At 47.3% G+C, this 20,175-nt stretch overlaps 1 protein-coding gene and 1 long non-coding RNA gene across 2 annotated transcripts in view; one reads left to right on the forward strand and one right to left on the reverse strand.

Moving 5' to 3' along the window:
* LOC310712566 overlaps window positions 1–20,175 on the forward strand; it is an 86,805-nt gene that overhangs the window by 56,020 nt on the left and 10,610 nt on the right. The gene's annotated exons all lie outside the window — the stretch shown is intronic.
* Window positions 426–9,793, reverse strand: LOC310712534 (phospholipase A2 inhibitor gamma subunit B-like). Its single transcript, XM_083515689.1, has 5 exons — window positions 9,390–9,793; window positions 7,928–8,044; window positions 5,891–6,040; window positions 4,705–4,842; window positions 426–3,278 (listed from the first exon to the last, which is right to left on the reverse strand). The coding sequence occupies exons 1-5, from the start codon at window positions 9,436–9,438 to the stop codon at window positions 3,058–3,060; spliced, it is 675 nt and encodes a 224-aa protein (XP_083371815.1). The 5' UTR covers window positions 9,439–9,793; the 3' UTR covers window positions 426–3,057.

Consider the following 20,175-nt stretch of genomic DNA (forward strand, 5'->3'; position numbering starts at 1 on the left):
GAATCCTAGGAACTTTAAATTGTTTAAGGGTGCTGGGGATTGTAGCTCTGGGATGGCTAAGCTATAGTTCCCAGGATTTTGTGTGTGTGTTTGTGTGTGCGCCCTTTAACTATATGGTGTGTACTTAACCACTGGTTTTTTTTAAAAAAAGGTCAAGGACCCCTGGACAGTTAAGTCCAGTCAAAGGTGACTCTGGGGTGGAGGCGCTTATCTCACTTTCAGGCTGAGGCAGCCAGCGTTTGTCCGCAGAAAGCTTTCCGGGTCATGTGGCCCGCATGACTAAACCGCTTCTGGCTCAATGAACACCGTGATGGGAACCAAAAATGTTGCATTTTTTCCTTCTCGATATTCCTGCCCAAAGACTCCAAGCTCCAAAGTTCTAAATCATGAGGGAAGTTTCCACAAAAGCAGGTGGCAGACCAATCTGTTTCTCATTTTCCCAATCTTTAATTCTGTTCTCCACATCGCCATAGCAGTTTGCATTTACAGCAGCAGCAGCAACAAAAAACATGCAAATTTATTTGCCTGATTATGAAAGCTTTTCCTAATATAGCCATTTTTGTATGCAGTTTTGACCATTATACACATTTTTGTATGCTGTTTTCCCAATATACACCTTTTTACAAGCAATTTTCCCTAATACAAGGCATTTTTTTCATGAATACATGTAATATATGTAATATATGTACACACCCACCTAATGTATGCATTGCTGTGCTCTGCACATAAATTTGGGCAAAAAACTGCATTGCAAAATTCAGGGTAGTACAAATTTCAAAAATATTTGTTTTGGTTAACACACTGGCTCATGAATTGAAAATTGTGTGGTTTCTCATTAAAATGCAAAAGAAAGCAGAAATAATAATAATCCACATTCGCACTCAGGAAAAACAGTCAGCATGAAGAGGGAAAGTGATGGGCAGTATTTAGTAATCTCTGTCTGGTAGCCAAGAGCTATTACAATAGAGGATGGTGGAGCTTAAAGGATGTGTTACAAGGGAATCCAATGCAGAAAGGTAGCTAGTGGAAACTTCTGGCAGAACAATCTTTCCCTTTGCACAAAAGCATCCCACTAGTCCAAGAAACGCACCACAGAGTTAAATTTAGCACTACATTGGGTGCAACGGGATGAGCACAGGGCTGAGATGAATTTGCCCCTAGCTTCCCAATGGACACAGATATCAAATGCCAACTGCGTGCTTTAGGCACTGGAATCTCTGACAGGTTAACATCTGAGCTGCTGGTTTGGGATTTGTGTGTTTAGATTGTGCAGTTAGCAGCAGGTAGAGAAGAACTGGGAGGAGGGAGTTGCAGCTCTATGATGGAGCACATGCACTGTTTGCAGAAAGTTCCAGGTTCAGTATGGGGGGGACAGGGGAGCAGCTGCCCCCCCATCAAGTAAAATAATAGAAATACTGAAAGAACTGACCAATCATGTCGGCTCTGCCCCCCTAACAAAAGTCATGCCCCCCCCCAACAAAAATACTGGGTATGTGCATGGTTCAGTACAGTCGTACCTTGGATCTCAAATGCCTTGGCTCCCGAACAAACCGGCTCCTGAACGAGTGAAACCTGGAAGTGAGTGTTTCGGTTTCCAAACGATTTTCAGAAGCCGAACATCCAGCGCGGCTTCCGATATTTAGGAACCGCTGGCAGATAACTGCTCAGTTATAGCCTAAAAACAAGAACCACCCTTTTCATTACCTGTGATCGCTGGAGGCCAGAAGTGGTCAGCCAAAGAATTGGTGGGGAAGCTTTCTCAGCCCAAGAGTCATATTCCATTCTGGGTAGCCTTCTGAGGGCTACATATCCGCAGCGGCAAGAATGGGCAGTGCAGTGGGTGTGAACTTCACCATAGTACATTCAGTTAATTTCTCTGCACATACTTATTCACCCTTCCCTATCCTCCATCTGGCCCTAAGTTCATTCCATTCCATTTAAAGTCTGTGATATATGGTTTTAGTTTGCATTGTGATGCCAAATTTGATACAATGTACCTTTAAATCTCCTTTAACTGCGTGTTATTTGATACACCTGTGAACAGCCTTAAAAGTTCAATATATCTTTATTACCAGCATCAGTTGGCTACACCGGTTAACGAGCACTGGTCTATAAGTATCACATTTACCTGAATGGATAACTTATTAGAAATTACCGTATTTTTCGCTCTATAAGACACACCAGACCACAAGACGCACCTAGTTTTTGGAGGAGGAAAACAAGGAAAAAAATATTCTGAATCTCAGAAGCCAGAACAGCAGGAGGGATCACTGCGCAGTGAAAGCAGAAATCCCTCTTGCTGCTCTGGCTTCTGGGATAGCTGCGCAGCCTGCATTCGCTCCATAAGACGCACACACATTTCCCCTTACTTTTTAGGAGGGAAAAAGTGAGTCTTATAGAGCAAAAAATACGGTATTTGGTATGTATTCCACATTTGTTCATTTTTTATTTATTATCTAATATTCAGGTTGGTTGCTACTATTTTTGTTTTCATACACTGTATGTAACGTATTTAATTTTATTATTAGCTGATGAAGATTCATTTTCGAAACAGTTGATTTAATCCAGAAACACTGTTCTGCTTGTTCGCTGTTCATTATTGAATTCTACACGCAGGAGCACCCACCAGTACAATACTGTTGGACATTATCTATTGAAAGGCATTCTGCCTGCCTCATGGTGTTGCCTGACAGCAATTCTTTACGCTGATTATTTCTTGTTTATGGACTTATACATACATTATATAATGATGTTTATGAATTGTAAATTTTGGATTATATTCTAACTACAACTAATAATACATTTACCATACTTATGAGCTGCGTGTTGTGGCTGTATTTGAGCTAAGTTCATTCCAGACAGACAAAAACACTCAAAGTTAGGGAGCAAAGTTGGTGAGGGCCACATAAAGAGGTCTAGAAGGCCCATATTTGGTGTCCTATGCCTGGTGTTTGCTGAGGTCAGTGAGAGCTCTGGAAAGCCTATAGTCTGCATATGCAAGCAAGCAAGCAAGCGGCAGCAAGGAATTCCTCAAGCCAGACACCCTAGGGGGTGAGTTCATGGGAGGTGCATCACAAACTGGAGGCCAGCAAGGGCTGCAAGGAAGAGTCCAAATGATCCTGGAACGATCCTGTGGCCTCCAGAGGTGTTGCCAGCTGGCCTGCAACTGCTTGAGGAAGTAACAGTGATCCCAGATATAGAGCCGGAATGTTCTTCCAGTTCCTCACAGGTTGGAGAGTTCGTACAGCCCTTCATGGTGGTCTTAACAGCTAATGTACCTAAAGAGAGGGTTGCAGAAGATTGCCAGTCAACAATATGTGATGCACTGTGATAGCCATCTACCCCTTTCCTATGGTGATGGGATACAAATTGAACTGAGAGAAGTCCAATCTCTCCTGATTTTGTGCATGGCAGAGAGGACCAAAGCTATCACACCCGACTTCCACGTGACATTTTATTGTGGGCTCAGTGCGGTTCACGCTTGCAAGGCTTGTTGCCACACCCGCCTGATGCCAACCTCGTCAAAATGCCACCTGGCATCTCCCCATACCAATATCCAGTTCATAACAGTTAAGAAATGGCTGGCTCATCTTAAAAGGAGGACTGTTGACATTTTTTTAAAAGGCTTCTGAATGTTAGAATGCCTGCTGATTCTGTACTGGACTAGGCAATACCAGGGGAGGAGGAAGGGGGTGGGGGCAAGCTGACCCAAGTGTCACCACTGGGGGGGGGTGACAAAATGCCAGGCAGCACTCACCGCGGGACCTGCAGCATGCCCGATCCATGTGTCTCTCCTGGGACTGACGCAGTGGCTTGGGCGCCCGCAGACTCTATGCTACCCCAAACAGTCCACCAGCCACCTCCCCCTAAGCAGTAGGGTGGCTGAGTGGGAGGAGGCAGGCAGACTCATCGGAGGCCCCGCAGGTGGCTGGCCCCGCCCCAGTCGGCTTGCTCCACCTCTGGGCAATACTAAATGCCCAACTTTTAGTTGAAGCCAGGGCAGATCTACACTTATAACGTAAAAAAAATTCATCATTAAAATGTGACACCAGAGGGCGCTGTAGAGCTGCGAGCCACTGGCAATGGAAAACTGCCCATTAAGCATTATAGAATGTTTTATTCAATGACATTTAGAAGACCAACGTAGATCCAGCCTCAGTCAGGTTTCTGAATCATGGGGCACAACTAGCAACTCTCCTCCACAGGATCTCAGTGGTGAGCTGGGATAGAAGAGGCTTTTGAGGTGTCCTAGACCAAATATGAGATCCTTCGACCTGTAGCATATGGGCAGGCAGTGGAAATGTTTCATCAGAGGTATCACTTGCTGCCAGCCATCTGTCCCCATCAGCAGCCTAGCTGCTGCATTCTGCTCCCTCTGGAGCTTCTAAATCACACCCCAGGACAGCCCAACACAGAGTGCATTGCAGTACTCTAGTCTCGAAGCCACCAGTGCATGGACTGCGATCCCAGTCCAAGTACATCAGGGCTTGCCAGCCTGGCACTCATGAGTGCCATGGTACCCGTGAAGGTCTCCAGTAGTGTCCCTGGATAGGTCCCCCCCCCCGTTTCTTTTAAAGCAAGTCCAAAAATATTGGTGATGCCTGAGATACTGGGTGCTACACTGTTTGGGATGGGAAAACAAGAATGGTCCGTATGAGTTTCTGTGATAGATTTGCTTCTGTATATACATATGGGTTTAGGTACCTAGGTCTGTAGTTCCAGAAACATCAAGGCAGTAGTTCTCCTCTCCATTACATTCAACCCATTCCTCCTCACATTCACTGTTCATAGCGTAGCAGGCTGGGCAAAACTTCCCATTTGGTTTGCTTCTTGTGGGTGTCACTGCATACATTTGGGATGACAGAAAAACAGCACCAAGATAATCAGGAAGACAATGTCACACACTTGTTTGACCAGACATTTTATAATTCTGTTTCAGTGGGTCAGAACGTTTGAGGGGGGAACAGGGTTGTTTCCAAACCATTCCTCACTTTGCTCATGACCGGCAAGCTAAATTTAAATGCAGCAGGGGCTGTCAACCTGAGGCTCACACATTCCAATGTGCCTGCCAGTATCTCATTTGGGGCCCATAAAAAAATCTCTTTAAATGTCTTCTCCAGAACCTGAAGAAGATGGTTTGCGATTTTTGCATGGTTCCTGTTTGTACTGGCTCAGCCTCTCCTACATTAAACATGCCTCCTTAAACATGGTGACATGTCATAGGATCCGAGGATCAGGCAACCACCTTGCCTTCACTTCTTTGTGATGAGTTTCTCTCTATGAATATACCTAATGATAGCTGCTATGGGTGGTGTTGTTTTCCCCCCATGGATGGTGGGTGGTACACATCTGCACTATCCTGTGGTCTGTCGCTTTATCTGCTCTTTGCGATGCAGCTGCCATTTTGTGCAATGGCAGCCATTTTGTGACATTCCACTCCCCAGGGCAGCCATTTATGGCTGTCATCCATGGCACTTCCTAAAATTTCCAGATATGCCCACTGGCCCCCAAAGGTTGACAACCCTTAAAATTGGACTTGAGGGGGCTCTTGCTTCTTGAATAAGGGATACAATTCTCAAGGGGCAGAAGAACGATCCCAAAACTCACCCTACAGAATTGGGAGGGTTCCTTGTACATGGGGTTTTTCCTGCCACTATTAAATTGAACAGAAATAAATAAATGAAATGCACCAATACTGAGTTCATTGGATTAAACAGGAGCATTGTGAGAGTGAAGGAATAGAGGAATTAGGTTTTGATTGTTGTTTCCATTAAAGAAAAGAAAAGAAAAGAAAAGAAAAGAAAAGAAAAGAAAAGAAAAGAAAAGAAAAGAAAAGAAAGGTAGTAAGATAAGAGTGAGGAAAAGCAAGAGGAGCATAGCAGCAACATACAGGTAGGGGTCATTGTCTTGCACTTGGCTCCAACGCAGCAAAACACTTGGCTCAGTAGTCCTCCTGTCTTCCCCAAATTGATGATGGAGGTGCCATCATTGCAGGATTTGGATTGCACACAGTGTTTCACAACGGAGTTCATCTTCATTCCTGAAAGCATTAAAAGAAGAACAGGATGTGTGAAAAAGAATCACAGTGGTGTTGACCCTACTTCTCAGTATCTTGAGCAATAGTCATTTCACTTTCCTTGGTCGATCAAACCTATTGCAGTCTTCCACCACTTGGTGTCCTCTGGATATTTCTGAACTTCAACTCTCATCAACCCTGATGATTGGAGCTGATAGAAGCTGGAGTCCAGAACATCTGGAGGCCACCAGGTTGGGAAAGTCCAGCTGGTGGCAGAAGATACCGAGGGTCCAGGACAGAGGTTCTTCCCAGATGACCAGTGTGCTATCCTTTTAGCTGGAGCCTTTTTATGAGGCATTAGGGTGGTGCAATAGGTTATTAAGAAGAGAGTCATCCTGGCTCCTTGAAGGGATGGTCAAACTACAGTGGTGCCCCGCAAGACGAATGCCTCGCAAGACGGAAAACTCGCTAGACGAAAGAGTTTTCCGTTTTGGAGGTGCTTCGCAAAACGAATTTCCTATGGGCTTGCTTCGCAAGACGAAAATGTCTTGCGAGTTCCTGCAGGGTTTTTTTCCTTCCCCCCCTTTTTCTAAGCCGCTAAGCGCTAATAGCGCTAATCCGCTAATCTGTCAGTGGGCTTGCTTCGCAAGACGAAAAAACCGCTAGACGAAGAGAATCACAGAACGGATTCTTTTCGTATTGTGAGGCACCACTGTACATTCTAATCAGGCAAAGGAGGGAGGGAGGCATAAGGATAACTACAGATGGGATGCTAGAAATTGGTGGCATGGAACTGGGGCTCCAGAAAATTGACATTTATAGCCTCTATTATTCTCATCCTGGCTCTTCTAAGTGAGTTGGATATCACTACCATAGGGCCATGAATTTTAGTTGGATGCAACCTGGTGGTTTTGTTTTGAACGACTACCGTTGGATCCAGCCTACTGTATGTCTTCAGAGCACTCTTACTTGATATAATATGATATTACTTGATTTTCCTACTGTTTCATGGGTGTTTCATGGGTGAGATCAGCACCCATGGCATGGGTGAGATCAGTCAGGGCATACATCTGAAGCTCTATGATACCCTTGTACTTTGTTCAGGGTGCTGAGAGTTGTTATGAGACCCTATTCCCCTCACAGAGCTACAATTGTCAGAGCGATTTAACAACTGATCCCTTTTCACAGGCAACTCTGGGAATTGTAGCCCAGAGGAAGGAGAATAGGGAGGGTGTCTCCTAACAACTCTCCATATCCTTAGCAAAGAATTATTTGGGCGGAGAGAGCCTGTAACTCTTCAAAGTGCTATCAGAGTGTTTAAAATATATGCTGCGAATGTGGCCTAATTACAAAAGCAACTACAAACTAGATTTGTTTCTCTACTTATCCCCGTGGCTCCCATTTGTGGACTGCTCTCCCCAGGGCGGCTCACCTGGTAACGAAGCTACTAGGTGAAAACATTCCTCTTTAACCAGGACTTTGGTTGTTAATCAGTCTAAGGCCTTTTGATGTGTGGAAGGTATTGACCTTTTATTATGTGTCCAACTGCCCTGTGGTCCCCTGGTGAAGAGTGTTAGATAAATTTAATAAATAATAATCAATACCAGTGTGAAAGTCCTAGTCCTCATACTGTCTAGACTACCAATGCTGTTAACTTCTCTCAAATTGAAGGAGCAGCTTTTAGTTCCCTGTTTTAGGATTGTGGAAGGTAACCCTGTGCTAAAAGAGCAGGATGGGCACACAAACCTCCTGATAATCAAGCCAAAGCTATTGCCCCAGTTGCGTTGGTCTACTACTCTGCAGAACTGTTACTGTGAATGATGAAACCGGTCCTGGCCATGGAAGAGGAAGCTAAGAAAGTATTTGGAACCATTCTCTGCCCACAGGACCCTGGTGGTGCCATTCACTTACCCAGCCTGGCCTCCGACAGAGTAACAGCACACATGTCAAAACCAGGAGAGCACGTTTCCATAGGTCCATTGCAGGTATTCCCAACGCCTGCACAAGTCTCGCATTCCAGAGAAGCCCCTAAAATCAGGGAAAATAAGAAAGTTCAATCTGACTGTGTTTACTTTGTTGTGCATGTGTGTTTATCACTGTTAAATGTTTGCATACCACCCTTCATCAAGTTCTGTTTCAGGGGAATTTAGAAAGTGTGACATTTCAAAATGCACCAGAAGAAAACCCATCAGAGGCAGTCCAGAAGGATGCTAGGGCTGATAGTATCAAGAGGACTATTGCTCAGGTCCAGCAGCAGGCACTTCTAATGTTCTAAACCAGTTACCTTCTGCTATGTGAAATTAATCCTGATGGTCTACAACTGAGCAAACATACCAATCAGAAGAACCATCCTGAGAACCTCATTCACATGCAAACCAGAATTGTTCAAGGGGGTCACCTAAAGTCTATTGTTGTTTTCAGCATCAGTTTATCAGCCACCTCCTACACAATCATTTGAAGGCAATGTACCAAAAATGTCCCCAGTCCCCCTTCAGCAGTGGCGGTGGCAGTGGCCGTCTCAGCAGCCCGGAGCCTGCCTGGTAGCGCAGTTGGCTCTGGCTGGCTTCAGGAGCTGCTCACTGCCGTGGCACCTGCCATTTTGCCTCACCGGAAGTCCCCATACGATGTGTTTTGTGCCGTTGAACCAATCATGCAACATTCATTCCCTACTAATAAATCTACACCACTTAAAATAGAAATCTGGGGACATTAAATGAAATCCGGGGACATTCTGGGGACGGATTTTGTCCAGAGACAGATTTGTAAATCCGGAAACTGTCCCCGGGAAACTGGGATGTCTGGTAACCATAAGATACATGCCATCTCTATGTACCATACAAGTGGCTGTGTGGTTCTTCTATATTTGTACAGCTCAACCATTGTGTACACAGGCAGACCAAGTCCACACTTGTTCAACATGACATATGAATACAAGTATACAGCTCAACTATTCATGGAGAGAAAGAGAGATTGTACACTCAGTGTAGGCAAACCTGAAGTCACCCCTTCATGTGACATAGTGCCAATACCTATCCCCATTGCAATATACTGGCACAGATACTAATCAGCTAACTCATTCAGAACTAAATTATCTCCAGCTGCGTACCCACCAGATATTTAAAGAACACTTTGTGTACTGAATCCCCAATGCCAAATCCTCAGAACTGTAGTTTACTCCTCATGGAGTTACAGTTCCCAGTTCTGGGGATGCCCTCGGTGAAGTTTTGTGTTTTCAATGTGTGCCGTATATGAAGCCTTGTTTAATTCTGAGCTTGCTCTGTTGAGGAAACATCCGTGTCTTAGTTTGTTTATTTATTCTTAGAAGACTTCAAAACCCATTAGCCTCAAAAGTTTCTCAGCATAGCCTACTCACCTGTAACAATGAAGACTGAAAGGAAGCAGATAGGCAGCGGGGTCTCCATGGTTCTGGAAGTCTCCTAGGCCTGTGATCAGCAATTTGGAGAGGAGTAGCTGTGTGGGTCTCCTGTAACAAAAACGAGGCAGCTTGTGACAACTGGAAAGTTTATTAGTGCACAAGCTTTATCTCCGGAAATGCACTGTGCTGTTCTGAAGCTAGAAAAAGATTTGCCCGTCTTCACACTGGCTCCAAGAAGGGTGAGTGCTTCTGCTTTCTGTTCTCCGCCCTGCCTCTAAATTCTCTGAATTGAAACCTTCTCTGAAAATGTTTCTCTGTTTTACTACAATGCAATCCCTGTTTTGAGCATTGCCAGAAACCCGAGGGTCACATCCAAGTCAATCTGAGAAATATGCAAATACTACTACTGCAGCCAACTTTTGGACAAACCCAGTTCTTTGTGAGTTTTTGCTATACTTCACTCCAGATTTTTAAACATCTGCCCTCTGACCCCTCTGTTTTTTATGAGAACTTCTGGGAGCCAACATCTTACTGCTGAATATGGATAGCTCAGAAGAGCTACAAGAATTCCTTGCTTTTAAATCATGTTGCGGTGACGGTGGGCCATGTCACACCAGCCAACATTTCTTTGGATAGAAGAATTTCTTTGGCTTTTTGAGGGGGTACATGCCAGCACAGCGTACCTCTCTCTTTTTTTGCCTGGGGCTTCCCTGCTTTGCTTGCCCCCCTTCCTTCCCAGTCCCTTCCTCTCACGCTGCATCCAGAGAAATTGTGGGAGTAATGTGACAAACTTTGAGGCAGTGTATTTGCACAAAGTTCCTCCTGGGTGCATGGACATGTGGAAAGAGTGATGGAATAGTGATGTTGTCCAGTGACACTGCCCACTGGTGTGAATGAAATTCAGGACAGCATGCTACAGTTCTATAATGCAATAGGTGCTGCAGGGTAAGAAGGACATTAGAAAATTGAGGAACACCAGGAAAACTAAAACTAATAATAATAATAATAATAATAATAATAATAATAATAATTTATTTATACCCAGCCCATCTGGCTGGGTCTCCCTAGCTACTCTGGGTGGCTCCCAACAGAATATTAAAAACACAATTCAGCATTAAACATTAAAAACTTCCCTAAACAGGGCTGCCTTCAGATGCCTTCTAAAAGTAAGATAGTTGCTTATTGCCTTGACATCTGATGAGAGGGTGTTCCACAGGGTAGGCGCCACTACCGAGAAGCCTGCTGCCTGGTTTCCTGTAACTTTGCTTCTCACAGTGAGGGAACTGCCAGAAGGCCCTGGACACTAGACCTCAGTGTACAGGTTGAACAGTGGGGGTGGAGACGCTCCTTCAGGTATACAGGGCCGAGGCTGTTTAGGACTTTAAAGGTCAGCACCAATACTTTGAATTGTGCTCGGAAACGTACTGGGAGCCAATGTAGGTCTTTCAGGACCAGTGTTATATGCTCTTGGTGGCCACTCCCAGTCACCAGTCTTGCTGCTGCATTCTGGATTAGTTGCAGTTTCCGGGACACCTTCAAAGGTAGCCCCACGTAGAGCACATTGCAGTAGTCTAAGCGGGAGAGAACTAGAGCTCGCACCACTCTGGTGAGACAGTCCTCGGGCAGATAGGGTCTCAGCCTGTGTACCAGATGGAGCTGGTAGACAGCTGCCCTGGACACAGAATTGACCTGTGCCTCCATGGACAGCTGTGAGTCCAAAATGAGTCCCAGGCTGTAATGTTGGGTTCAAGCTGCCTGCTCACGTTGCTCTGACACCCCTTTCTCCAGCTTGCAAACTACTTGCAGAACTCAACTTTTTTTTCTTTCTTCATCTTACATTTTTCCCACTGCAATCCAGAAAGAAAACTCTCTTTTATTGGGCTCCTCTGCCAGGCAGTTTCCTGGAAAGGGGGAGAAAGAGAAAAAACTAGTTTGGTCTGTATTTTGACACTGCTAAATTCTGAATTGGTGCAGAAAAGTGTAGAACTGAAGGCTGGATAAATGAGAAACAGAAAGAAATGGAAACAAATCAATCTTTCCATCCCTATTCCTCATTATCAAGGGGCTTCTGCCCAATGAGGCCCCATCTTCATTATACATTTAAAGCAGTATCCCCCCCCGAAGAATTCTGGGAACTGTAGTTCATTAAGAGTGTTGAGAGTTGCTAGGAGACATATGTTCCCCTCATGGAGCTATGTTTCTCTGAGTGCTTTAACAACTGCTCTTCCCAGGGAACTCTGGGAACTGTAGTTCTTTAAGGGGAGCCGTGGTCTCCTAACAATGCTCAGCACCTATAGCAAACAACAGCTCCCAGAATTCTGTGGGGGGAAGCGAGGGCTGTTTAGATGTGTTGTTTGGATGGGGCCTGAGTTTTGCATTATGAAAAACTGGCTTATTGTTAAGTTCAGCCCTCCCTTTGTTTTATTACAATATGAGCAGCTTAGACAGAAGCAACAGATGCTTGTCAGCAAGAACATTTTGTTCTGAGGGAACTCCCAAATGGTGTATTAGCAGCCAGTTCCTTAAAGAAATTGTGCTCTGTCCAAACCCAGCCTCGACCACAACCTAACTACTAAGAATGTTTCAATAATGTTTGTGCAGGAAAGCCTCAGGCTTGATCTAGCTTTATTTTATTATGTATCTTGTGTGTTTTTTATGTCGTAATTTTACTTCTGTTTTGGGTGCCACACTCCTGCACGGGAACAAGAGCTGGATCGGGGCTCATCAGCTGGCGAGGTGCAGGCTCCATCACACTTTCCATTGAGGGGTTCACGGCTGCACTCCCCTCAAGGGAGAAGTTTAAAGGAGCCCCCAGCTCAGCATCAGATCCCCTGCAACCCCTTGAAGGCAGTCAGGCTGAATAGTTGCTGAGATCCCCTGCAGCACCTGAAGGCAGCCAGGCCCTCCTCAGCTGAGCTGCCCAATCCCGCTCCTACTTGCGTGCAAGCAAAAATGGAGGAGGGGATCTCTCAGAAGTGGAGTGGAGGCTTCGCTCTCCCAAGCTGAGCTGCCTGATCCCACTCCTAATTCCGAGCGTGCAGGAGCAGGGCAGGGATCTCTCAGAAGTCCAGCTGAATTGTGCTCGGAAACGTACTGGATGTTCTGTTGAACATCCGTCTTGGCTGCAACAGCGACAGTGCTTTGGCATCCAGCCCACTTCCACTGTGCACATGAGGAGGTTTGAACTGCAAGTCATTAGCTATAACACATAATGTGCATAGGAATTCATTCATACTTTCCCCCCAAAATATAGAAAATATAGTGCTCTTGCCACTTACCATCTGGCCCAGGGCGGGGCCTGAAGCCTCAAAAGGACTGCTCTGCTACCCAGGAGGACTCCCCTGTGTGAGTGCCTGAGGGCCCTGCTCTTGCCACTTACCATCTGGCCCGGGGCGGGGCCTGAAGCCTCACAAGGACTACTCTGCTGCCCAGGGGGACTCCCCTGTGTGAGTGCCTGAGGACCCTGCTCCTTCCTGCCACTTACCACCTGGCCCAGGGAGGGCCTGACAGGCCTCACAAGGACTGCTCCTGCTACTTACTATCTGGCCCAGGGTAGGGCCTCACAAGGATGGTTGTTGCCACTGATACTGCTACTGCCCAGGAGGACCCGGAGGGGTGCAGAGTTCTTTTAAACATGTTTTTATTATTATTATTAAATGTTTTCCTTTCCCTTCTGATTTTTTTATATATGGGGGTGGGATGGATGTTTGGGTGGGCTTGGGAATTTGTTAGATTTTGATGAATTTGTAATTTTTGCAGTTTTTATTTGTATTGTTTTATTGTTTTCTGGGTTGTTTTTGTTTTTTGTTTTTATTGTTTTAAGGTTTTATTGTTTTAGGCTGTGAAAGAATAACATTAATTGCCATCAATGGAGGCTACTATGAGGCCTGGGATTGCTACCGTGGAGGGGTGAGGGAGGTATGGTGGGGGGGCAGATGTTATAGGCGAAGGGGATCGAGATATGGATACGCTCGTACCCCTTCCAATCTGCGCCCCATCCCGAGGGACGAGGGTAGGGTGAGCAAGCATTACTCACCTCCGTCACTGGTGCTGTGCAATGCCAGGTCTATAGGCAATAAAACCGCCACCCTGCGAGATTTCTTTACCTCGCAGGGGGTCGACCTGGCTTGTGTGACAGAGACCTGGGTGCGCGAAGAAGAAACTGTAACCTTACGAGAGATGGCGCCCCCGGGTTTCTCCGTCCTCCACCAGTCGTGGACTGTGGGCCAGGGGGGAGGGGTGGCATTATTAATCCAGGAAGATTGTCCTTTCAGCGCTCTACCATCGCCATCAATCCCCGGCATTGAATGTGTTGGCCTAGTGTGAGGCTCCGAGGAGAGCTTGGCTGTCTGGCTGGTGTACCAGCCACCTAGCGCACCAGCAGCCACCCTGTCAGGCCTATTGGAGGCGGTGGCCGGCTGGGCCTTGGAATTCCCTAATCTATTGGTATTGGGGGACTTTAACATCCATGCTGATGCCACTCCCTCCTCACAGGCTCTGGACCTGGTGTCTTCCATGGCGACACTAGGGCTCTCCCAGTTTGTTTTGGGCCCCACACATCAAGCAGGCCACACGCTGGATTTGATCTTTGGCGTAGGTATAGATGTGATCATGTCTCCTTCGATGAAGGTGCCATGGTCTGATCACTACGCTCTGAAAGCCACAATTGACTTTCCACCCCCACCCTGCTTAGGTGGCGAGCCGATTTGGGCTCGCCCGCAGAGGCTGGTGGACCCTGATAGATTCCGCCAAGCCTTGCGGGACCTTGCTCCCCCTGGCGACTCATTGACTGAGCTTGTTGAGGGCTGGAATATCCAGCTCCTGGCAGCCATCAATGAGATCGCATCTAAGCGCTCTCTGCGACCCTGAAGAAACCGGGCTCCCTGGTTTACCGAGGAGCTCTGGAAAATGAAGCGGGACCTCAGACGGCTAGAGCGAGTATGGCGGGGTGCCCGTGATCGAGCCTCAAGAACATCTTATAGGGCTTTTATGAAAACCTACGAGATGGCGGTGAAGGCTGCTAAAAAGTCTTACTTCTCGGCCTCCATTGCATCCGCTAGCTCTCGCCCGGCGCAATTATTTAGTATAATTAGGTCTTTAACGTTCCTGGAGGGACAGCCAAATTTAAATAACAATTTGACACACAGCTGCGAGGCATTTGCGAGCTTTTTTGCGGAGAAGGTCTTGTTGCTCCGCCATGACCTACCTGCCAATTTGGATACAATAAAGGAACTGGAGGCCCCTCGACTGTCCTTGGGTCCAGTATTGGACCACTTCAACCAGATATCCCCAGCCGATGTGGACAGTCTCCTCCGAGCTGGAAAGCCCACCACCTGACCTCTTGACCCGTGCCCGTCTTGGCTGATTAGAGCGTGTCCAGACGAGGTGCGGGCCCTCCTGGGGGATATCATCAATTTGTCCCTTGGCACGGGGACATTCCCAGGGGAACTGAAGGAGGCAGAGGTGCGCCCGCTCTTAAAGAAAACACCATTAGATCCTTTAGATCTATCCAATTACTGCCCGGTTTCGAATCTTCCGTTCCTGGGTAAGGTGATTGAGAACGCGGTTGCTGAACAGCTTGGTGGGTTTCTGGATGAAACATCAGCTCTGGATCCATTCCAGTCCGGCTTCCGCGCTGGTCATGGGACCGAGACAGCTCTGGTTGCCCTAACAGATGATCTTCGTAGACAGCTGGATCGAGGCGGGTCGGGGCTGCTGATTCTTCTAGATCTGTCAGCAGCTTTCGACATGGCCGATCACAAACTTCTGGACCACCACCTTACCGACGTGGAGATCCAGGGCACAGTCCTTCAATGGCTGCGCTCGTTTCTCTCTGGTTGGGGACAGAGGGTGGTGCTTGGGAGGGAATTGTCATCGCGCCACTCCTTGGTGTGTGGAGTACCTCAGGGTGCGATACTCTCCCCGATGCTTTTCAACATCTTTATGCGCCCCCTCGCCCAGCTTGTTCGGAGTTTTGGGCTGGGTTGCCATCAGTATTCCGATGACACCCAACTCTATCTTTTGTTGGATGGCCATCCTGACTCAGCCCCAGACACACTGACCAGATGTTTGGAAGCTGTGGCTGGATGGTTACGTGGGCGCCGGTTGAAGCTAAATCCTTCGAAGACAGAGGTCCTGTGGCTGGGACGGGGCAATATGGGATTGGGGGGGCAACTCCTATCTCTTGCGGGGGCACAATTAGTGCCAGCACCGTCCGTTAAGAGATTGGGTGTAATCTTCGACACCTCCCTTTCCATGGAGGCGCAGATTGCAGCTATAACAAGGGCGGCATTTTTCCATCTCCGCCAAGCTAAGCAGTTGGCTCCTTACCTCTCTCGCCCTGACCTAGCGACTGTGATCCACGCGACGGTCACCTCCAGACTGGATTATTGTAATTCGCTCTACGTGGGGCTGCCCTTGAGACTGACCCAGAAACTCCAGCGGGTGCAGAATGCTGCAGCGAGACTTCTTACGAGGTCTTCACTGCGAGATCACATTCACCCGGTGCTATACCAGCTGCACTGGCTCCCGGTGGAGTACAGGATCAGGTTTAAGGTGCTGGTTTTAACCTTTAAAGCCCTATACGGCCTAGGACCCTCATACCTACGGGACCGCCTCTCCTGGTATGCCCCACAGAGAAACTTACGGTCTTCAAATAAAAACATCTTGAAGGTCCCAGGCCACAGAGAAGTTAGGCTGGCCTCAACTAGAGCCAGGGCTTTTTCAGCTGTGGCTCCGATCTGGTGGAACACTCTGTCACAAGAGACCAGGGCCCTGCGGGACTTGACATCTTTCCGCAGAGCCTGCAAGACAGAGCTGTTCCACCAGCCTGACTCCCTCCCTCGGCAATCTTCGTGGAGCTCTGGCCCAATGGTTGCCAGTGGCTTGAATTAATTAATTTTATAATGAATGATTTTAGAGTGTTGTTTATGCTGTACTTTTGTACTGTTTTATTGTTGTTAGCTGCCCTGAGCCCGGCTTCGGCTGGGGAGGGCGGGATATAAATAAAATTTATTATTATTATTATTATTATTATTATTATTATTAGTCTGGCCCCCCACAAGGTCAAGGAACAGTCAACTGGCCCCCTGCTTAAAAAGTTTGCCGACCCCTGGTTTAGGGCTTTAAAAGGTCAGCACCAACACTTTGAATTGTGCTCAGAAATGTACGGGGAGCCAATGTAGGTCTTTCAGGACTGGTGTGATATGGTCTCGGCAGCCACTGCCAGTCACCAGTCTAGCTGCCGCATTCTGGATTAGTTGCAGTTTCCAGGCCAGCTTCAAAGGTTGTCCCACATAGAGCACATTGCAGTAGTCCAAGCGGGAGAGAACTAGAGCATGCACCACTTTGGTGAGACAGTCCACGGGCAGGTAGGGTCTCAGCCTGCGTACCAGAGGGAGCTGGTAGACAGCCGACCTGGACACAGAATTAACCTGCGCCTCCATGGACAACTGTGAGTCCAAAATGACTCCCAGGCTGTGCACCTGGTCCTTCAGGGGCACAGTTACCTCATTCAGGACCAGGGAGTCCTCCACTCCACTCCACTTGTCTTGTAAGATCTTTATACTGCTTGCTTGTAAAAACAAAAACAACCTCAGAGCTTACTCTCTAACTTACTCTCACCAATGCAAATAGGGCATGTGGGCCAGCAATAGCTAAAACACACTTCTCTTGCTACTAAGTATATAGCACAACGTAGCACAAAAAGATAGCAATAGCTCACAATAGCAAAGCTTCCCCCCTCCCTCCCTCTTGCTCACTGCTTGCTCAACAGGCTTTCTTGGGAGCTAAGCACACCTTGAGATATACTGCCACAGTCCTGTGTTCAGGACTGTTTAGATGTGTTGTTTGGATGGGGCCTGAGTTCTGCATTATGAAAAACTGGCTTATTGATAAGTTCAGCCCTCCCTTTGTTTTGTTACAATATGAGCAGCTTAGACAGAAGCAACAGATGCTTGTCAGCAAGAACATTTTGTTCTGAGGGAACTCCCAAATGGTGTATTAGCAGCCAGTCCCTGAAAGAAATTGTGCTCTGTCCAAACCCAGCCTCCACTGGGGTAGATGGTAGCTCTTAACAGGACTTAACTTGCGTCGACCACAACCTGACTACTAAGAATGTTTCAATAATGTTTGTGCAGGAAAGCCTCAGGCTTGAGCTAGCTTTATTTTATTATGTATCTTGGGTGTTTTTTATGTCGTAATTTTACTTCTGTTTTGGGTGCCACACTCCTGCACGGGAACAAGAGCTGGATCGGGGCTCATCAGCTGGCGAGGTGCAGGCTCCGTCACACTTTCCATTGAGGGGTTCGCAGCTGCACTCCCCTCAAGGGAGAAGTTTAAAGGAGCCCCCACCTCAGCATCAGATCCCCTCCCTGCAACCCCTTGAAGGCAGTCAGGCTGAATAGTTGCTGAGAGCCCCTGCAGCACCTGAAGGCAGCCAGGCCCCCCTCAGCTGAGCTGCCCAATCCCGCTCCTACTTGCGTGCAAGCAGGAATGGAGGAGGGGATCTCTCAGAAGTGGAGTGGAGGCTTCGCTCTCCCATGCTGAGCTGCCTGATCCCACTCCTAATTCCGAGCGTGCAGGAGCAGGGCGGGGATCTCTCAGAAGTCCAGCTGAATTGTGCTCAGAAACGTACTGGATGTTCTGTTGAACATCTGTCTTGGCTGCAACAGCGACAGTGCTTTGGCATCCAGCCCACTTCCACTGCGCACATGAGGAGGTTTGAACTGCAAGTCATTAGCTATAACACATAATTCATTCATACTTTTTTTCCAAAATATAGTCCGGCCCCCCACAAGGTCAAGGAACAGTCAACCAGTCCACTGCTGAAAAAGTTTGCCGACCCCTGGTTTAGGGCTTTAAAAGGTCAGCACCAACACTTTGAATTGTGCTCAGAAATGTACTGGACCAGGGAGTCCTCCACTCCACTCCACTTGTCTTCTAAGATCTTTATACCGCTTGCTTGTAAAAACAAAAACAATCTCTCTAACTTACTCTCTAACTTACTCTCTAACTTACTCTCACCAATGCAAATAGGGCATGTGGGCCAGCAATAGCTAAAACACACTTCTCTTGCTACTAAGTATATAGCACAACATAGCACAAAAAGATACTCACAATAGCAAAGCTTCCCCCCACCCCCTTGCTCACTGCTTGCTCAACAGGCTTCCTTCGGAGCTAAGCACACCTTGAAATAAACTGCCAGAGTCTCTGTGTTCTTGTCAACTAGACCTTATGTGGTTTAATCTAGGGTGCCTCTTCCCCTGCACAATTTGTTTCTATTAAAAGATTTTCATGAGTAACAACAGTAGTATTCAGTGTCTCTGTTTTTGAATTGTAGTGAACTGAATTATGCCATTCAGTTGGAGAAGTTATCGTTATAACTTGGAGAAATTATTTAAGTTCATAATGTGGAGTTGTGGAGAAAAGAGAAGTTGGGGGAGAGAGAGAGAGAGAGGATGAAAAAGAAAGGAGGAGGAGCAACAGTAAACTTTCGTTTCCTTACAGAGTGTGTGAGTTTTTGTGTTAGTGTCCTGTGGATAGGTCTCTCATTTTTGCTGGTGGAACGAAAGATCAGGGGGTGCCAGGGCATGGCTGGTTGTAGCTGATTGGTTGCATGTTGTTATCAGTTTATGCCAGGGGTCAGCAAACTTACCACGCCTCAGGCCGGTGTCTCCAGCACCGATTGCGCAGCGGGCCGGAGGGCGGGGGAGTGTGTGCCCATACGTATGTGCACACGCTATTTCTGGTACACTTCCAGGTTGGAGGAGCACTGGAAATAGTGTGTGTGCATGTGTATGGGCCTCCTCCGACCCAGATGTGCACCAGAAATAATGGTTGTGCATGCAAAAATAACGCTTGCACATGCGCATGCCCAAATAACGCTTGCACATGTGCACAAGCTATTTCCGGTGCTCCTCCGACCCAGAAGTGGGCAGCTGTGCAGCACAGTGCCAGTAAGAGCAGGCGGCAGCAGCAGGTGGCGGGGGTCACCACAGGCCAGAAAAACGAGGCCCTCAGGCCTCATCCAGCCCGTGGACCTTAGTTTGCGGACCCCTGGTTTATGCACACCTTACATTCCACCCAGCCCAGAGCTGCAGGATCCATCCTTGCTCACAAGCATGTTTCTATTTCTTAAATTTAGTAACTCTTTCATAGTTTCACCCCACCCCATGCTCTCTAGAGCAGTGGCTGGACTTCTTGAAAATTACTGATGGCCATGGTTTTTTCATCTGTTGTAGCAATTGTAAAGTGCTGTGGCAGACACTGTATGATTCTAAATTGTATTTTCAAAGTCATGCCACCTGAATGAAACTCACGGACCATGGCTGGTCCATGGACCACAGCTTAGCACCCCCTGTTGTAGAGATTCTAGAAGCACCAGGAGGCAGAAGGCCAATCATATTCCAGGTTTCTGAGCCAATCAGAGAATGGAACCAAAGAGGTGGTGGAAGAAGCCAAGTCCAGAGAGAGAAGAAAGCCTTTTGGAGCATGTTGCATCCTGCCACTCACAAGTAATTTTAGGTAGGGTGGGTGGCGGGATGCTGAGCGCTGCTGTTTAAATTTCCCGCAATGCTTCTGAGGCATCATGCCTCAACCCAGTGATTTGTGCGAAATTTTAGTTGTCTGCCCAAGCTGCTTGACACTGCTTGAAGTGCTACTGTTGCCTATCATGTGTACCACTGCCAGTGAAGCCCACCAGGGTTCACCCACATCAGGTAAATACCATCCAGTGTACAGGGATTACCTTGACCCATAGCTGACCAATCGCCAGGTACATTGG

The sequence above is a fragment of the Podarcis liolepis genome (genome assembly GCF_965112155.1).
Source record: "Podarcis liolepis genome assembly, chromosome: 7".
In the NCBI taxonomy this organism is placed as follows: domain Eukaryota; kingdom Metazoa; phylum Chordata; class Lepidosauria; order Squamata; family Lacertidae; genus Podarcis; species Podarcis liolepis.